A 14,090-nucleotide genomic window follows, 5' to 3' on the forward strand; every position below is an offset into this window, starting at 1 on the left:
GAAGACTGAATCTGCAATGGGCAAACAGCTTGGTGTGAAGAAATCTACTGTGGGAGCAATTATTAGAAAATGGAAGACATACAAGACCACTGATAATCTCCCTCGTTCTGGGGCTTCACGCAAGATCTCACCAAAATCATCACAAGTGCGGTGAGCAAAAATCCCAGAACCACATGGGGGAACCTAGTGAATGACCTGCAGAGAGATGGGACCAAAGTAACAAAGGCTACCACCAGTAACACACTACTCCGTCAGGGACTCAAACCATGCAGTGCCAGACGTGTCCCCCTGCTTAAGCCAGTACATGTCCAGGCCCCTCTGAAGTTTGCTAGAGAACATTTGGATGATCCAGAATACTATTGGGAGAATGTCATATGGTCAGATGAAATCAAAGTAGAACTTTTTGGGAAAAACTCAACTCGGCGTATTTGGAGGAGAAGAAATTTGCATCCAAAGAACGCCATACCTACTGTGAAGCATGGGGGTGGAAACATCATGCTTTGGGGCTGTTTTTCTGCTAAGGGACAAGGACGACTGATCCGTGTAAAGGAAAGAATGAATGGGGCCATGTATCATGAGATTATGAGTGAAGACCTCCTTCCATCAGCAAGATCATTGAAGACGAAATGTGGCTGGGTCTTTCAGCATGACAATGTTCCCAAACACACCGCCCGGGCAACCAAGGAGTGGCTTCGTAGGACGCATTTCAAGGTCCTGGAGTGCCAGTCTCCAGATCTCACCCCCATAAAAAAAACCTTTGAAGGGAGTTGAAAGTCTGTGTTGCCCAGCGACAGCCCCAAAACATCACTGCTCTAGAGGAGATCTGCATGGAGGAATGGGCCAAAATACCAGCAACAGTGTATGAAAACCTTGTGAAGACTTAAAAACATTTGACCTCTTTCAGCACCGGAAATGCGTCATCCTGAGTGCAATACATGGTACTGAGAGCGTCTGTGTAGTTATGACAACATGTTAAAATCTCTCTGCTATGCAACATCTATGTGATTGTAGTGACGGCTCCATTTAGTTTGCGCACACGTTATAGACAATCTAGGGCGTATGACACCATCTTACATTAGGGCAAGCAAGCATAAACATATTCGTGGACAAACAATAAAAAAAATATATATATATATGAAATAAAATAAAATATAAGGCAGCAGGTCAAGTAAGTGGTATATACTTGTATAATCATACATACATACATACATTCTCAGCCGCCTTGTTAAATCAGTATAGCGGTGTCTGTCAGGATCTGGAATCCAGCACAATGAAGTGTCGGACTCTCATATCCCCGGAGCCAAGGACCCCGAGCACTCCACCGAATAGGTGGAATCTCCGGGAATCGGCTCATTAACGCACCATTTTAATAGATCCTCACGGTCAGTGCAATATGGAGGCATATTTGACCACGCAGGTATGCAGAGATTACCATTACCTTGTTAGACCCATATACTACAACTGCAAAAAATAAACTACAAAAAATAAAAAAATACATAAAAACTGCAAAAAAATTCTAAAGATATTAAATAATCATAATAATAATATTAATAAGAAAAATGTATAAAAATAACTAAAAATAAAATGAAAAAAGATTTTTTTTAAATGTGCTAGAATAAAGAAGGTGCATAAATCCTATGTTCCCATGTATCCACTCAGTAATGCGCAAGACCAAAATTACGGTATAATAAATCAACATCACATTTATTTAAAAAAACATATAAAAATTATAATGTGCGGTAAGTGATCCTCTCCCCTTTCTTAAAAACTGCAAGAAAAAAGAAGAGAAAGAACAATATTATTATATAAGCAATATTCTTGCCAACATCATGCAACATTTGTACTAATTACACTGACGCGAATGGATACCCAATACTGCCTGTCCTGGACAATTACCACTTCCACACAATCCTATGCAGAGTTTTAAACTCTGTGTTCAAACCAAAGGGTTTCAGCTTATTTAGATTAAAAATCCATTTTAATTCACATCTCTAAAGGTTACCTTGTCTGTCACCACCACGTCTCATAGAGGGAATGTGATCTACCACCAGGAATCTTAGCTCTTTTTCACTATGGCCCATCTCCATGAAATGTTTAGATACAGGGAGATCCATTCTTTTTGCACAGAAGAGAAAAGCAGTCCAACCAGCTCACCCCGCCTGGACATATGGAGCACGGACTCCGGCGCTGGACAACACCACAGAGAACAGGAAAATGCAGGAGATGGAGTCCAGCTCAATTTGCAAGTAAAATCAGCAGTGGAAGGATGTACAAACTCACTCCCTTTGTACATGAGTCCTCAGTTAATACAAGATCTACACAGCCTTTTCTAGGTGTAGTCAAATATCGTTGTGAACTATTCGTCTTCAAAGAGACGTCCTCCTTAACCAATCTATCCTTAAGGCTAGTGGGACGTCTAAAGGACATCAAGGGAGGGGAAATCAATTCAGGGATATGACTGCATCCTCCTATTATGTGCCAGAATTTGCGGACCACTCTCCCAATCTCCGGAGAAAGATCGTTGTATGAAGTCACAAAAGCAATATGTGTCTGCTCATGTTGTTTCCTACGTTCCACTGTCAAATTCCTGTCAGTTTTTGTCTCTCAACCAAACCCTATGGGTAGGCCCTGTCCGTGAAGTTGGTCACCATTTTATTCAAAGCTCTGTCCAATTTATTTGGTGAATCCGTGATCCTCCTTGCCCTCAGCACTTGACTGTAGGGCAGGGAGTTCACCATAGATCTGGGATGACAACTGTCGTACCTCAGCAATGTGTTACAATCAGTCTCCTTTGTAAATAAGTCTGTCATCTAGCGTCCATCTTGTACTGTCACAAGGACATCCAGGAAGCTCACTGAATGTGTAGAGTGTGTCAATGTAAAACGGATATCAGGATATCAAATATTCCTGAAACGATAGTAAATCAGTCACATCTCCGGTCCAAATCAAGAAAATATTGTCTATGTACCTCCACCACTCCAGTATTTTACTGGAGTGGTGGGATACATAGACGTACAGTTGTTCAAAGTTCACCATAAATATATTTGCGTAGGTTGGTGCGATTTTGCTATCCAACATGGTTCCACGCTTTTGTAGAAAAAACTTATCGTTAAATACAAAATAATTATTTTCTAATAACAATTTCAGTAGGGACACAATGAATTAGATTTTTTCATCGGGATAGTCAGCCTGTTGTAAACTCCTGGTCACTGCCTCCACACCTCCATCATGTTGTATGGAGATGTAGAGGCTAACCACATCAAAGGAGGCTATAATGGATCCTTCTGTGATATGCATCATGGCAATCTAGTTTAAAAAATCCGGTTTCCCAAATATAAGACCTTGTGTTGACAGCAAAAGGCATCAACACTTTGTCAAGGAAAACAGAAATTCTGGAAGTTATAGAGTTCCTGCCGGACACTATCGGCCGGCACGGGGGATTGACTTGATATTTATGTATCTTCCGTAACCTGGAGAAGAACAATCAGAAATTTCCTTACTTCCCCATCAATCAGATCTGCATTAAACCCCTCATCAACAACCGTTTTAATTTTCTTTTCAATGGAAAACCTTGGATCACTTGGTAAACATATATACAGTATAGTCTGTGTATATATATATATATATATATATATATATATATATATGTGTGTGTGTGTGTGTGTGTGTGTGTTTACCAAGTGATCCGAGGTTTTCCATTGAAAAGAAAATTAAAACAGCTGTTGATGAGGGGTTAAATGCAGATCTGATTGATGAAGAAGTAAGGACATTTCTGATTGTTCTTTACCCAGTTACACCACTCCTCTATCTTCTACCAAAGATACATAAAGATCAAGTCAATCCCCCCAGCCGGTGGATAGTGTCCGGCAGGAACTCTATAACTTCCAGAATTTCTATTTTCTTATATTAGGGACACTTTGGATTTTTTAAACAAGATTGCCATGATGCATATCCATTATAGCCTCCTTTGATGTGATTAGCCTCTCCACCTCCATCCAACACAATGGAGGTGTGGAGGCAGTGACCAGGAGTTTACAACAGGCTAACTATCCTGATGAAAAAATCCAATTCATTGTGTCCCTACTGGAATTGGTATTAGAAAATTATTATTTTGTATTTAACAATTATTTTTGTCTACAAAAGTGTGGAACCGCGATGGGGAGTGATGTCACACCAACTTATGCAAATACATTTATGGCAAATTTATGGCAAACTACAACTGTACGTCTATGTATCCCACTACTCCAGTAAAATACTGGAGTGGTGGAGGTACATAGACAATATTTTCTTGATTTGGACTGGAGATGTCACGGATCCTGATATCTGTTTTACATTGACACACTCTACACATTCGGTGAGCTTCCTGGATGTCCTTGTGACAGTACAAGATGGATGCTTGACAATAGTCTTATTTACAAAGGAGACTGATTATAATGCACTGCTGAGGTACGACAGTTGTCATGCTAGATTTATGGTCAACTCCCTGCCCTACAGTAGAGTGCTGAGGGCAAAGAGGATCACGGTTTCACCAGATAAATTGGACAGAGCTTTGAATAAACTGGTGACTAACTTCAGGGACAGGGGCTACCCGCAAGGTTTGGTTGAGAGACAAAAACTGAGGGTCTATACACAAGACAGGAATTTGACAATGGGATGTAGGAAACAACATGAGGAGACACGTATTGCTTTTGTGACTACATATAACAATCTTTCTCCTGAGATTGGGAGAGTGGTCCGCAGATATTAAGCAGATACGGTCATATCCCTGAATTGATTTCCCCTCCCTTGATGTCCTTTAGACTAGTGTTGAGCGGCATAGGCCATATTCGAATTCGCGAATATTCGCGAATATATGGACGAATATTCGTCATATATTCGCGAATATTCGCATATTCGTTATATTCTCGTTTTATTCTCGCATATGCGAATATTCGCGTATGCGAAAATTAGCATATGTGAATATTAGCAAATACAAAATTAGCATACGCGCAAATTCGCATATGCGAAAATTAGCATATGCGAATTTTCTCATATGCGAATTTTCGCACGCCAGTCTCACACAGTAGTATTAGAGCCTTCTTTACACCACACGAGCTGGAAGCAGAGAGGGATGATCACTGTGATGTGTACTGTGAAGAAAAAAAAAAAAGAAAAAAAAAAAAAAAAAAATATTCGTAATTACGAATATATAGCGCTATATTCGCGAAATTCGCGAATTCGCGAATATGCGATATTCGCGAATAATATTCGAATTGCGAATATTCGCGAGCAACACTAATCCTGTCATACATCATATACAGAAAGTATGTGACCCCCTACTAAATCATGTCATACTCCATATACAGAAAGTATGTGACCCCCTACTATATCCTGTCATACATCATATACAGAAAGTATGTGACCCCCTACTATATCCTGTCATACTCCATATACAGAAAGTATGTGACCCCCTACTATATCCTGTCATACTCCATATACAGAAAGTATGTGACCCCCTACTATATCCTGTCATACATCATATACAGAAAGTATGTGACCCCCTACTATATCCTGTCATACTCCATATACAGAAAGTATGTGACCCCCTACTATATCCTGTCATACATCATATACAGAAAGTATGTGACCCCCTACTATATCCTGTCATACTCCATATACAGAAAGTATGTGACCCCCTACTATATCCTGTCATACATCATATACAGAAAGTATGTGACCCCCTACTATATCCTGTCATACTCCATATACAGAAAGTATGTGACCCCCTACTATATCATGTCATACATCATATACAGAAAGTATGTGACCCCCTACTATATCCTGTCATACTCCATATACAGAAAGTATGTGACCCCCTACTATATCCTGTCATACTCCATATACAGAAAGTATGTGACCCCCTATTATATCCTGTCATACATCATATACAGAAAGTATGTGACCCCCTACTATATCCTGTCTAGTGTTGAGCGGCATAGGCCATATTCGAATTCGCGAATATTCGCGAATATATGGACGAATATTCGTCATATATTCGCGAATATTCGCATATTCGTTATATTCTCGTTTTATTTTTCGCATATGCGAATATTCGCGTATGCGAAAATTAGCATATGTGAATATTAGCAAATACAAAATTAGCATACGCGCAAATTCGCATATGCGAAAATTAGCATATGCGAATTTTCTCATATGCGAATTTTCGCACGCCAGTCTCACACAGTAGTATTAGAGCCTTCTTTACACCACACGAGCTGGAAGCAGAGAGGGATGATCACTGTGATGTGTACTGTGAAGAAAAAAAAAAAAGAAAAAAAAAAAAAACGAATATTCGTAATTACGAATATATAGCGCTATATTCGCGAAATTCGCGAATTCGCGAATATGCGATATTCGCGAATAATATTCGAATTGCGAATATTCGCGAGCAACACTACTTTAGACGTCCCACTAGACTTAAGGATAGATTGGTTAAGGCGGATATCTCTTTGAAGACGGATAGTTCACAACGATATTTGACAACACCTAGAAAAGGCAGTTACCTGTGTAGATGTTGCATTAACTGTGGACTCATGTACAAAGGGAGTGAGTTTGTACATCCTTCCACTGCTGTAATATATCCCATGAAATATTTTTTGACGTGCAGTTCATCTTTTGTTGTATATGTGCTGTGGTGCCCATGTGGTCTTCTCTATGTTGAAGAGACCACATGGGACTGAAAAAACAGATTGAACCAGCACGGATACACAATCCGCAAAAAAAAAATAAAAAATGGATCTCCCGCTATCTAAGCATTTCACGGAGATGGCCCATAGTGAAAAAGAAAAAGGTGGTAGATCACATTCCCCCAATGAGACGTGGTGGTGACAGACAAGGTAACTTTAAGAGATGTGAATTAAAATGGATTTTTAATCTGAATAAGCTGAAACCCTTTTGGTTTGAACGCAGATTTTAAAACTGCATAGGGTTGTTGGGAAGTGGTAATTGTCCAGGACAGCCAGTATTGGGGAAACAGTCGTGTCAGTGTAATTAGTACAAATGTTATGTTGCATGATGTTGGCAAGAATATTGCTTATATGATAATATTGTTCTTTCTCTTTTTTTTTCTTGCAGTTTTTATAAAGGGGGAGAGGATCACTCACCGGACATTATAATTTTGATATGTTTTTTGTTTTTTTTTATAAATGTGATGCTGATTTATTATAATTTTGGTCTTGCGCATTACTGAGTGGATACATGGGAACATAGGATTTATGCACCTTCTTTATTCTAGCACATTTAAAAAAAAATCATTTTTCATTTTATTTTTTAAAATACATTTTCCTTATTAATATTATCATTATGATTATTTTATTTCTTTATTATAATTTTTTTGCATTTCTTATGTTTTTTTTATAGTTTATTTTTTGCAGTATGCAGCATATGGGTCTAACAATGTAATGGTAATCTCTGCATACCTGTGTGGTCAAATATGCCTCCATATTGCACTGACCGTGAGGATCTATTCAGATGGTGCGTTAATGAGCCGATTCCCAGAGATTCCACCTATTTGGCGGAGTGCTCGGGGTCCTTGGCTCCAGGGATACGAGAGTCCAACACTTCATGGTGCTGGATTCCAGATCCTGACAGACACCGCTATACTGATTTAACAAGGGGGCTGAGAACGTATGTATGTATGTATGTATGGTTATACAAGTACATACCACTTACCTGACCTGCTGCTTTATATTTTATATCATTTTAGTTAATATGTATTTTTTTTTATTGTTTGTCCACGAATATGTTTATACTTGCTTGCCCTAATGTAAGATGGTGTCGCACGCCCTAGATTGTCAGCGTGCACAAACTAAATGGAGCACGTCACTACAATCACATAGATGTTGTGCTGCAGAGAGATTTTAACACATTGTCATAACTACACAGACGCTCTCAGACCATGTATTGCATTCAGGATGACGCACTTCCGGCACGCATGCTTACACAGGCTTAGTTTTCCATACTTGCTCGGGTGAGTGATTTCCCCTTGCTAACTGTAATATTGTGTTTTTAAATGATTTTAGTCGCGTGCACATATGTCTTGAGTCACAATCAGGACCCTATTAAGGGTGATGTATGATTTTGGAGGGATTGATGGTTATGATGTGATTTATTATAGTGCAAGTATATTGTTTATGTATGTTGAATTGTATATTTACACTTGTTCACATAATTGATGTGTGACTTGTGCAGCATTTCTCCACCGCCTGTTACGATTTTCCTCTCTTTAACAGTACCATCCTCCTCCACCTTAGAGCTAGCCTTGAGCCCCAAATATAGTGCCTGCTGCTACCGTGTCAAATGTACCTGTAAACCACAATGGCACCCTGTCAGCCATGCGCCTTCTCGGTCACAATGCTTCCTTGCCAGTAGTAATGTCGATTTGTCATTTGCCTTCCTGTTGCCAGCCTCTGTGCCTCACCGCTTTGCCTGGTCTTGCTTGGTAATCTAAAACTTGATGGGTGTAATGAAAGCTAAATTAAAGAACTTTTACTTAGTACAGAGTCACATGAGTTACATTGCAAAAATATTTAATATTGTATTGTTTTTTCTTCCAGAATGAATTGATGAACAGCTCAAGTGCGTCATCTAGTAATAGTTCATCTAGTTCTGGACATACTCCTGAGAAATCAAAGCAAGGAAATAAGCATAAACAACATAAAAAGCATAGACAACATGAGAAACATCAAAGCAAACACCATCACAGAAACCAAAATAAAGAGCATCAACATTCAGGAGGACATCATGAAAATGAAGAAATCCATGGGCACAAACGTCATCACATTAAAGAAAAAGGCATGGAAATCCACTGCAAGTGTTGGCCGGAAGAACACCAGCGTGACGCCTATGAACATGAAAGTGATCTCAAAAACCCACATGAAAAAGGAGGAAACAAGAACATACATAAGGACTCCCAAGAAATAGACCACCATCAGGCAGGTCACCATCATGGACATGATCACAACAAAGGGCAGAAACATGAACATCAGCATCACCAAAGAGATGAGCCAGAAGAGCATAAACATCAGCCCAAGGCCCAACATCATGCAGGTCACCATAGAAATGAACCCAAGGCCCAAAATGGAAGTGAAGAACAGAAAGTCCAACATCATGCAGGTCACCATAGAAATGAACCCAAGGCCCAAAATGGAAATGAAGAAAAGAAAGTCCAACATCAAGCAGGTCACCATGAAGGACATGATCACAAGAGAGGGCAGAAAGGAGAAGAACATCAGCATCACCAAAGAGATGAGCCAGAAGAGCATAAACATCAACCCAAGGCCCAACATCATGCAGGTCAACATGAAGGACATGAGCAGAAAGTAGAAGAACATCAGCATCACCAAAGAAATGAGAGAAAAGAGCGTACACATCAACAGAAGGCCCCACATGGAAAGGAAGAACAGAATGGCAGACATCACAAAGATAAGCTTGAGAGTAGCAACGAAAAACATCAACATAAAGGTGAAAGAGAAGATGACAACTGGGGGGAGGATAATGACCATCACAACACTAAAAAACACTCTGATCGGGCAGGTGGTCACCATGAACCACAAGGTAGAAAACGTCACTGTACTTGCTGGCGTAGACCTAAAGTAGACCATCGCAGAAGACATCATGCTAAGAAAGACCAGCAGCCTCACAAATGTCAACATTCTCAAGAACATGGCAAGACGAAAAGCGAAGAGGAAAAATGTAAATTCCAAAGCAGTGAGAAGAGCAGCAGCAGTAATAGTAGCGAGAGCAGCAGTCACAACGTGCAACGGGCACACTCCAGGAAAGAAGACAGACAACAACATCCAAGAAAACAGCTGCAAAGTAGCAGTGAAATAAGTAGCTCAAGTCATAAGAAGCATGGCAAGAAGCATGGAAAAAATCACTGGGAAAGTATCAAGGACAGCTCTGGGACCAAAAAAGGTCATAAACAGAAAAATGACCACAAAAAAAAACATGCAGTCCCCTGGAAAACTATAAGAAAAAACAGCAAAAACAACCCTAAATTTGCAGATAGAGGCAATTGTACAGATTGTGGTGAGAGCAGCCGTATGTCTCCGGAATCCCAGTCCCAGTACGACTCAAACTACATGGTAACTATTTTATTTATTATAACTGTTACTATATTTTATAATAATAACAACAACAATTATTATCATTGTATTATATTATTATTATTATTATTACTACTACTATTACTATTATTATTATTATTATTATTATTATTAATATTATTATTATTTTCTTAAATATTTTATTTTACTTTCTTTATTTTTTCAGGAATTTTTTGCCCCCCAAATTCACACTGCTAAGTTCACATCAACATCTTCTCTTCTGGTATGTAGTTCATTATTATTATTATTATTATTATTATTATGATTTTTTCTATATTACTTTTTAGAATATTTACATGTTATAGCATAATAATTTAATAGACCTGATGAATACAATAAGTAAATGATGGCACGGGTGCATGGTGGGCGGGATCAAGGTTAATAAAGGCCATGAGCAAAAATTTGGTAGGGAACCCCCACAGTAGCGGATTAATAAAACAAATAATTTTAGCAAGAGATGAATTTTAGATCATTTTTAGTAGATCTGATCTGATGATTAGATAACGCCTAGGAGGGCAGCCCAGCAACACAGATTATTGGACTTGATAAAAGATGGACTTTAACTTGAAAAGTAAATATTTTCTCACTGACCCATGAACATAGACAACAATAGATGGGAGCTGTCCCACTGACATGAATGGGAATGGTTTCTGGGTGTGCTTGTTGACCTGTACAGGGGGGGGGGTCATTCCCCAGGGAGAGGGAGGCTGAACTGTGAGCTTCATCTATTGTAAAGATCCTGTCTTACCAATACACTGTTCTATCCACCATACTCCTGTCTTTGATGATAAGGAGAGGGACTGCTGGGAAATGATCTGTACAGAACAGGGAGTCTCAGCTTAGTTTTAGGCCTAGTGGCCAAAATGGAAATTGCAAGATGTCAGGATAATTTTATAATATAGATAGTAAAATGGAAAGTTAGAAAACATCACCATAAATTCTTTAAAAAATTTGATTAACAAAAATACAATAGGGAATTTTCGGATGGCACATACCATTTAAGTTCTACTGTGAAATCTAGGTATAAAAGATGGCGGGATGGCGTAGATAGACGCAGGTGGGGTGCTCAGAGCGCCCCACCTGTGTCTATCTATGCCATCTCGCTACTCCGAACTAAGGAATTAAGTACAAGAAGACATTTATGCGTTTAGTGCTCTTCCTTTATCCTTTTCTTGCTAGGTCTTGCTAACCAATGGTTTCCGAACTCAAGTGGTTCCATAGATGTCTGTCACTTATCCCCTATCCAACAGTCCCATAGACTGCACAATTTAAATGGGGGGCATGGGCCCCTGTTCTCATGATTGGTGCAGCTCCCAGCAGTCAGACACCTATCACATGTCCTGTTGGTTGGTGAAAAGTATCAGTCTTGGGACAACACCGGTAGAGTGCATCTCATTGGGGGGTTTGAAGATGGCCAGACTTTAGTGAATGGTTATCTATATTTTGTAAAAGGATCAAAGTCTTCAGCAGGTGATGTAAAACTTCACTGGTGGAAATCTTATATGAAGTTAATGTAGTTGTTACATCTTCAGAACATTGAAATCCTTTTAAATGGGGTGATTATCGGAGGAACCGTTTCCACCTCGCTCAACTGTTCTCCCATTGAATGTGGAGAGCTGAGTACATAGGTATTAATTTGTTTATGGGATTAATGGGAAAAAGTCTTAATGTTTCTAACTCCGTTTTTTTATCTCTTTAATTTTATAGAATTCACAAAGAAGCAGCAGCAGTAGCAGTAGTAGTAGCAGTAGCAGTGGCAGTGGAATGGACTCCTTGCCATTCGAGGTTTGGATTACAGTACATCATAGTAATCTTTCCCATAATTTGATGGATAAATCTTTAGCTTTGTTCACACTTCCACCAAGTTCATCATTTTTTGATGACAATAAGAACACAGAGTGCAGGACTACCATGGAAAACAAAGGAAACATTTATGGACCCCATTATATGTCAGTGGGGTCTGATGAATGCTGTTAAAAAAATAAATCCATAATACTGGTTTGTTAACTTAGATTCATAATGCACTCATGGTCTTTTCGTATGCTTGTTAAACACATTGTAAGATCACATCATAGCATCCAAAGGGCATATAAGTAGACACAGGGTCAAACTGGCCCACTAGAGCAAAAGAAGGTCCTCCAAGGGGACAAGCTGTGACACAATAATGTACCCAAAATAGAAGACCCAAAAGGTCTAGTAGAAGACAAGCTGACTTTAAAATTAGTCACCCACAGGATAGGGGATAAATGTTAGATTGTTGGAGGGATTTGATTGCTGGGACCCCCCACGGTCTCCTGTACGGGGCCCAGGCTTTCTCTGGGAACAGGGCTTGTCGACCCTGGCAGCAGACACTTCCCTTCCATATATCTCTATGAAAGAGCCATTCAGCTTTCTTCAGCTCTCCCATAGAGATATATGGAGGGGTTGTGTCGGCCGCCAGGGTCAACACGTTTCGTTACCGGGGAGAGTCGTGGACCGGTACAGGAGATCATGGGGGTCCCAGCGGTCGGACCCCCCACGATCTAAAACTTATGATACGTTTTTGGCATGAAATATCTCCTTTGGTTTCAGGGTAAGCACATGTTAAGCAATAGAAGCCAATTGGGAAAAACAGAGCTGCAGCAGAATACATTTTATAAACCTGTTATCTTATTAAATTACTAAGATGTGCTATACTAGAGTGTTCTGGGTTTTAACAATAGATTATTAATACAGGCCATTATTCAGGAGCTAAAACCCATTTAATAGTGTTTGTGTATTTCTGCAGAACTTACCTAACGAAACTCCCCCTACGATGGTTCTTTTGGTGAAATCCTTCATGACTGATACAAAGTACGAAGGGTTTCAGGCTGCGGCTTACATTGATCCGATCAGGCATAAAGCACGGGTCATCACGGTTCCTCTGGATCACAAAAGTTCCTGGAAGACATGTTTTGATGCCTCCGTTTCTAGATTCTACAAAGCATCAGTAAGAAACTTGTATGAAAACGCCAATGAAAATTCTATTTTAACAAGTTAATAATGAGTCAAAGCGTACCCACCATGTTCCACTTAAAAATAGGCTTATAAGGCTAAGAGGAATAGTAGGAAGAGACTTGAATTACAGCAGTGCTTTACTTCCTCCCTGCTGCTAGAGAAAGAAAAGATAGATGGCAAGATTGATAAATAGATATGTGGTAACGGGGTGTGATGAGGGCAGAGGTTGTTACCCTAGGGGCAGATGGAATTAACCCCTTGTATTTGTGACGCCAGGGTGTGGTATATCCTCGATACCACCCGAAGGTAAACCTCTATATCCTGGTCTAGGCACGGGGGCAATAATGACTCCTACACCAATTTACGGACAACAGTAGCTTTACTAAGGGTAAACAGTTGGTAAAGTCTATACAGTTCAGCCAGGGCCCAGGGAGGTGACCAGTGACTCAGAGACCTTAAGGGCTTGCTGGGACTTGTAGTAGGATTGGACAATTTAATGCAGGCCACGCTGACTTGACTGACAAAGCTATGACTGTAGATTACTTGCATTTGACTGTGGCTGCAGACTTTACTTGAGTCCTCCAATGACTTTGGACACACACACTCAGACTCGACTTGACTGCACTGGACCTCAATAACAAGGGAGCGAGCTAGCTCAACCCAGGGCTTATATGGAGGAGACTGGCAGGGAGCCCATAGGTAACCCCCTGGGATCACCTGGTCACTGGTACCACCTGGGTAACAATCACATGGTTCATTTCTTAAAGCAACAACACATTATATATTATAATATATAGCAAAACATATATACAGGGGGGAAACAAGCACACGGGGCCCAGGGGACACTGAAGGGAGGCTGCCGGACAGGGCAGCAAGGGTACGGAGTAACACCAACCATACTGGGCCACTGAGGACAAGCAGGGCTCTGTACACTGAGGACAAGCAGGGCTCTGTACACTGAGGCCATGC

The 14,090-nt window shown here is 40.1% G+C and overlaps 1 protein-coding gene across 3 annotated transcripts in view; it reads left to right on the top strand.

The window, feature by feature from the left end:
• LOC130283309 (vitellogenin-1-like) overlaps positions 1 to 14,090 on the top strand; it is a 138,987-nt gene that overhangs the window by 85,372 nt on the left and 39,525 nt on the right. For all 3 annotated transcript variants that reach the window (XM_056532611.1, XM_056532612.1, XM_056532613.1), the window contains 4 exons: positions 8,595 to 10,124; positions 10,312 to 10,368; positions 11,853 to 11,930; positions 12,913 to 13,113. In XM_056532611.1, the coding sequence (XP_056388586.1) occupies positions 8,595 to 10,124; positions 10,312 to 10,368; positions 11,853 to 11,930; positions 12,913 to 13,113 (1,866 nt within the window). The remainder of the gene's footprint in view (positions 1 to 8,594; positions 10,125 to 10,311; positions 10,369 to 11,852; positions 11,931 to 12,912; positions 13,114 to 14,090) is intronic.

Source organism: Hyla sarda, chromosome 7, assembly GCF_029499605.1.
Source record: "Hyla sarda isolate aHylSar1 chromosome 7, aHylSar1.hap1, whole genome shotgun sequence".
Lineage (NCBI taxonomy): Eukaryota > Metazoa > Chordata > Amphibia > Anura > Hylidae > Hyla > Hyla sarda.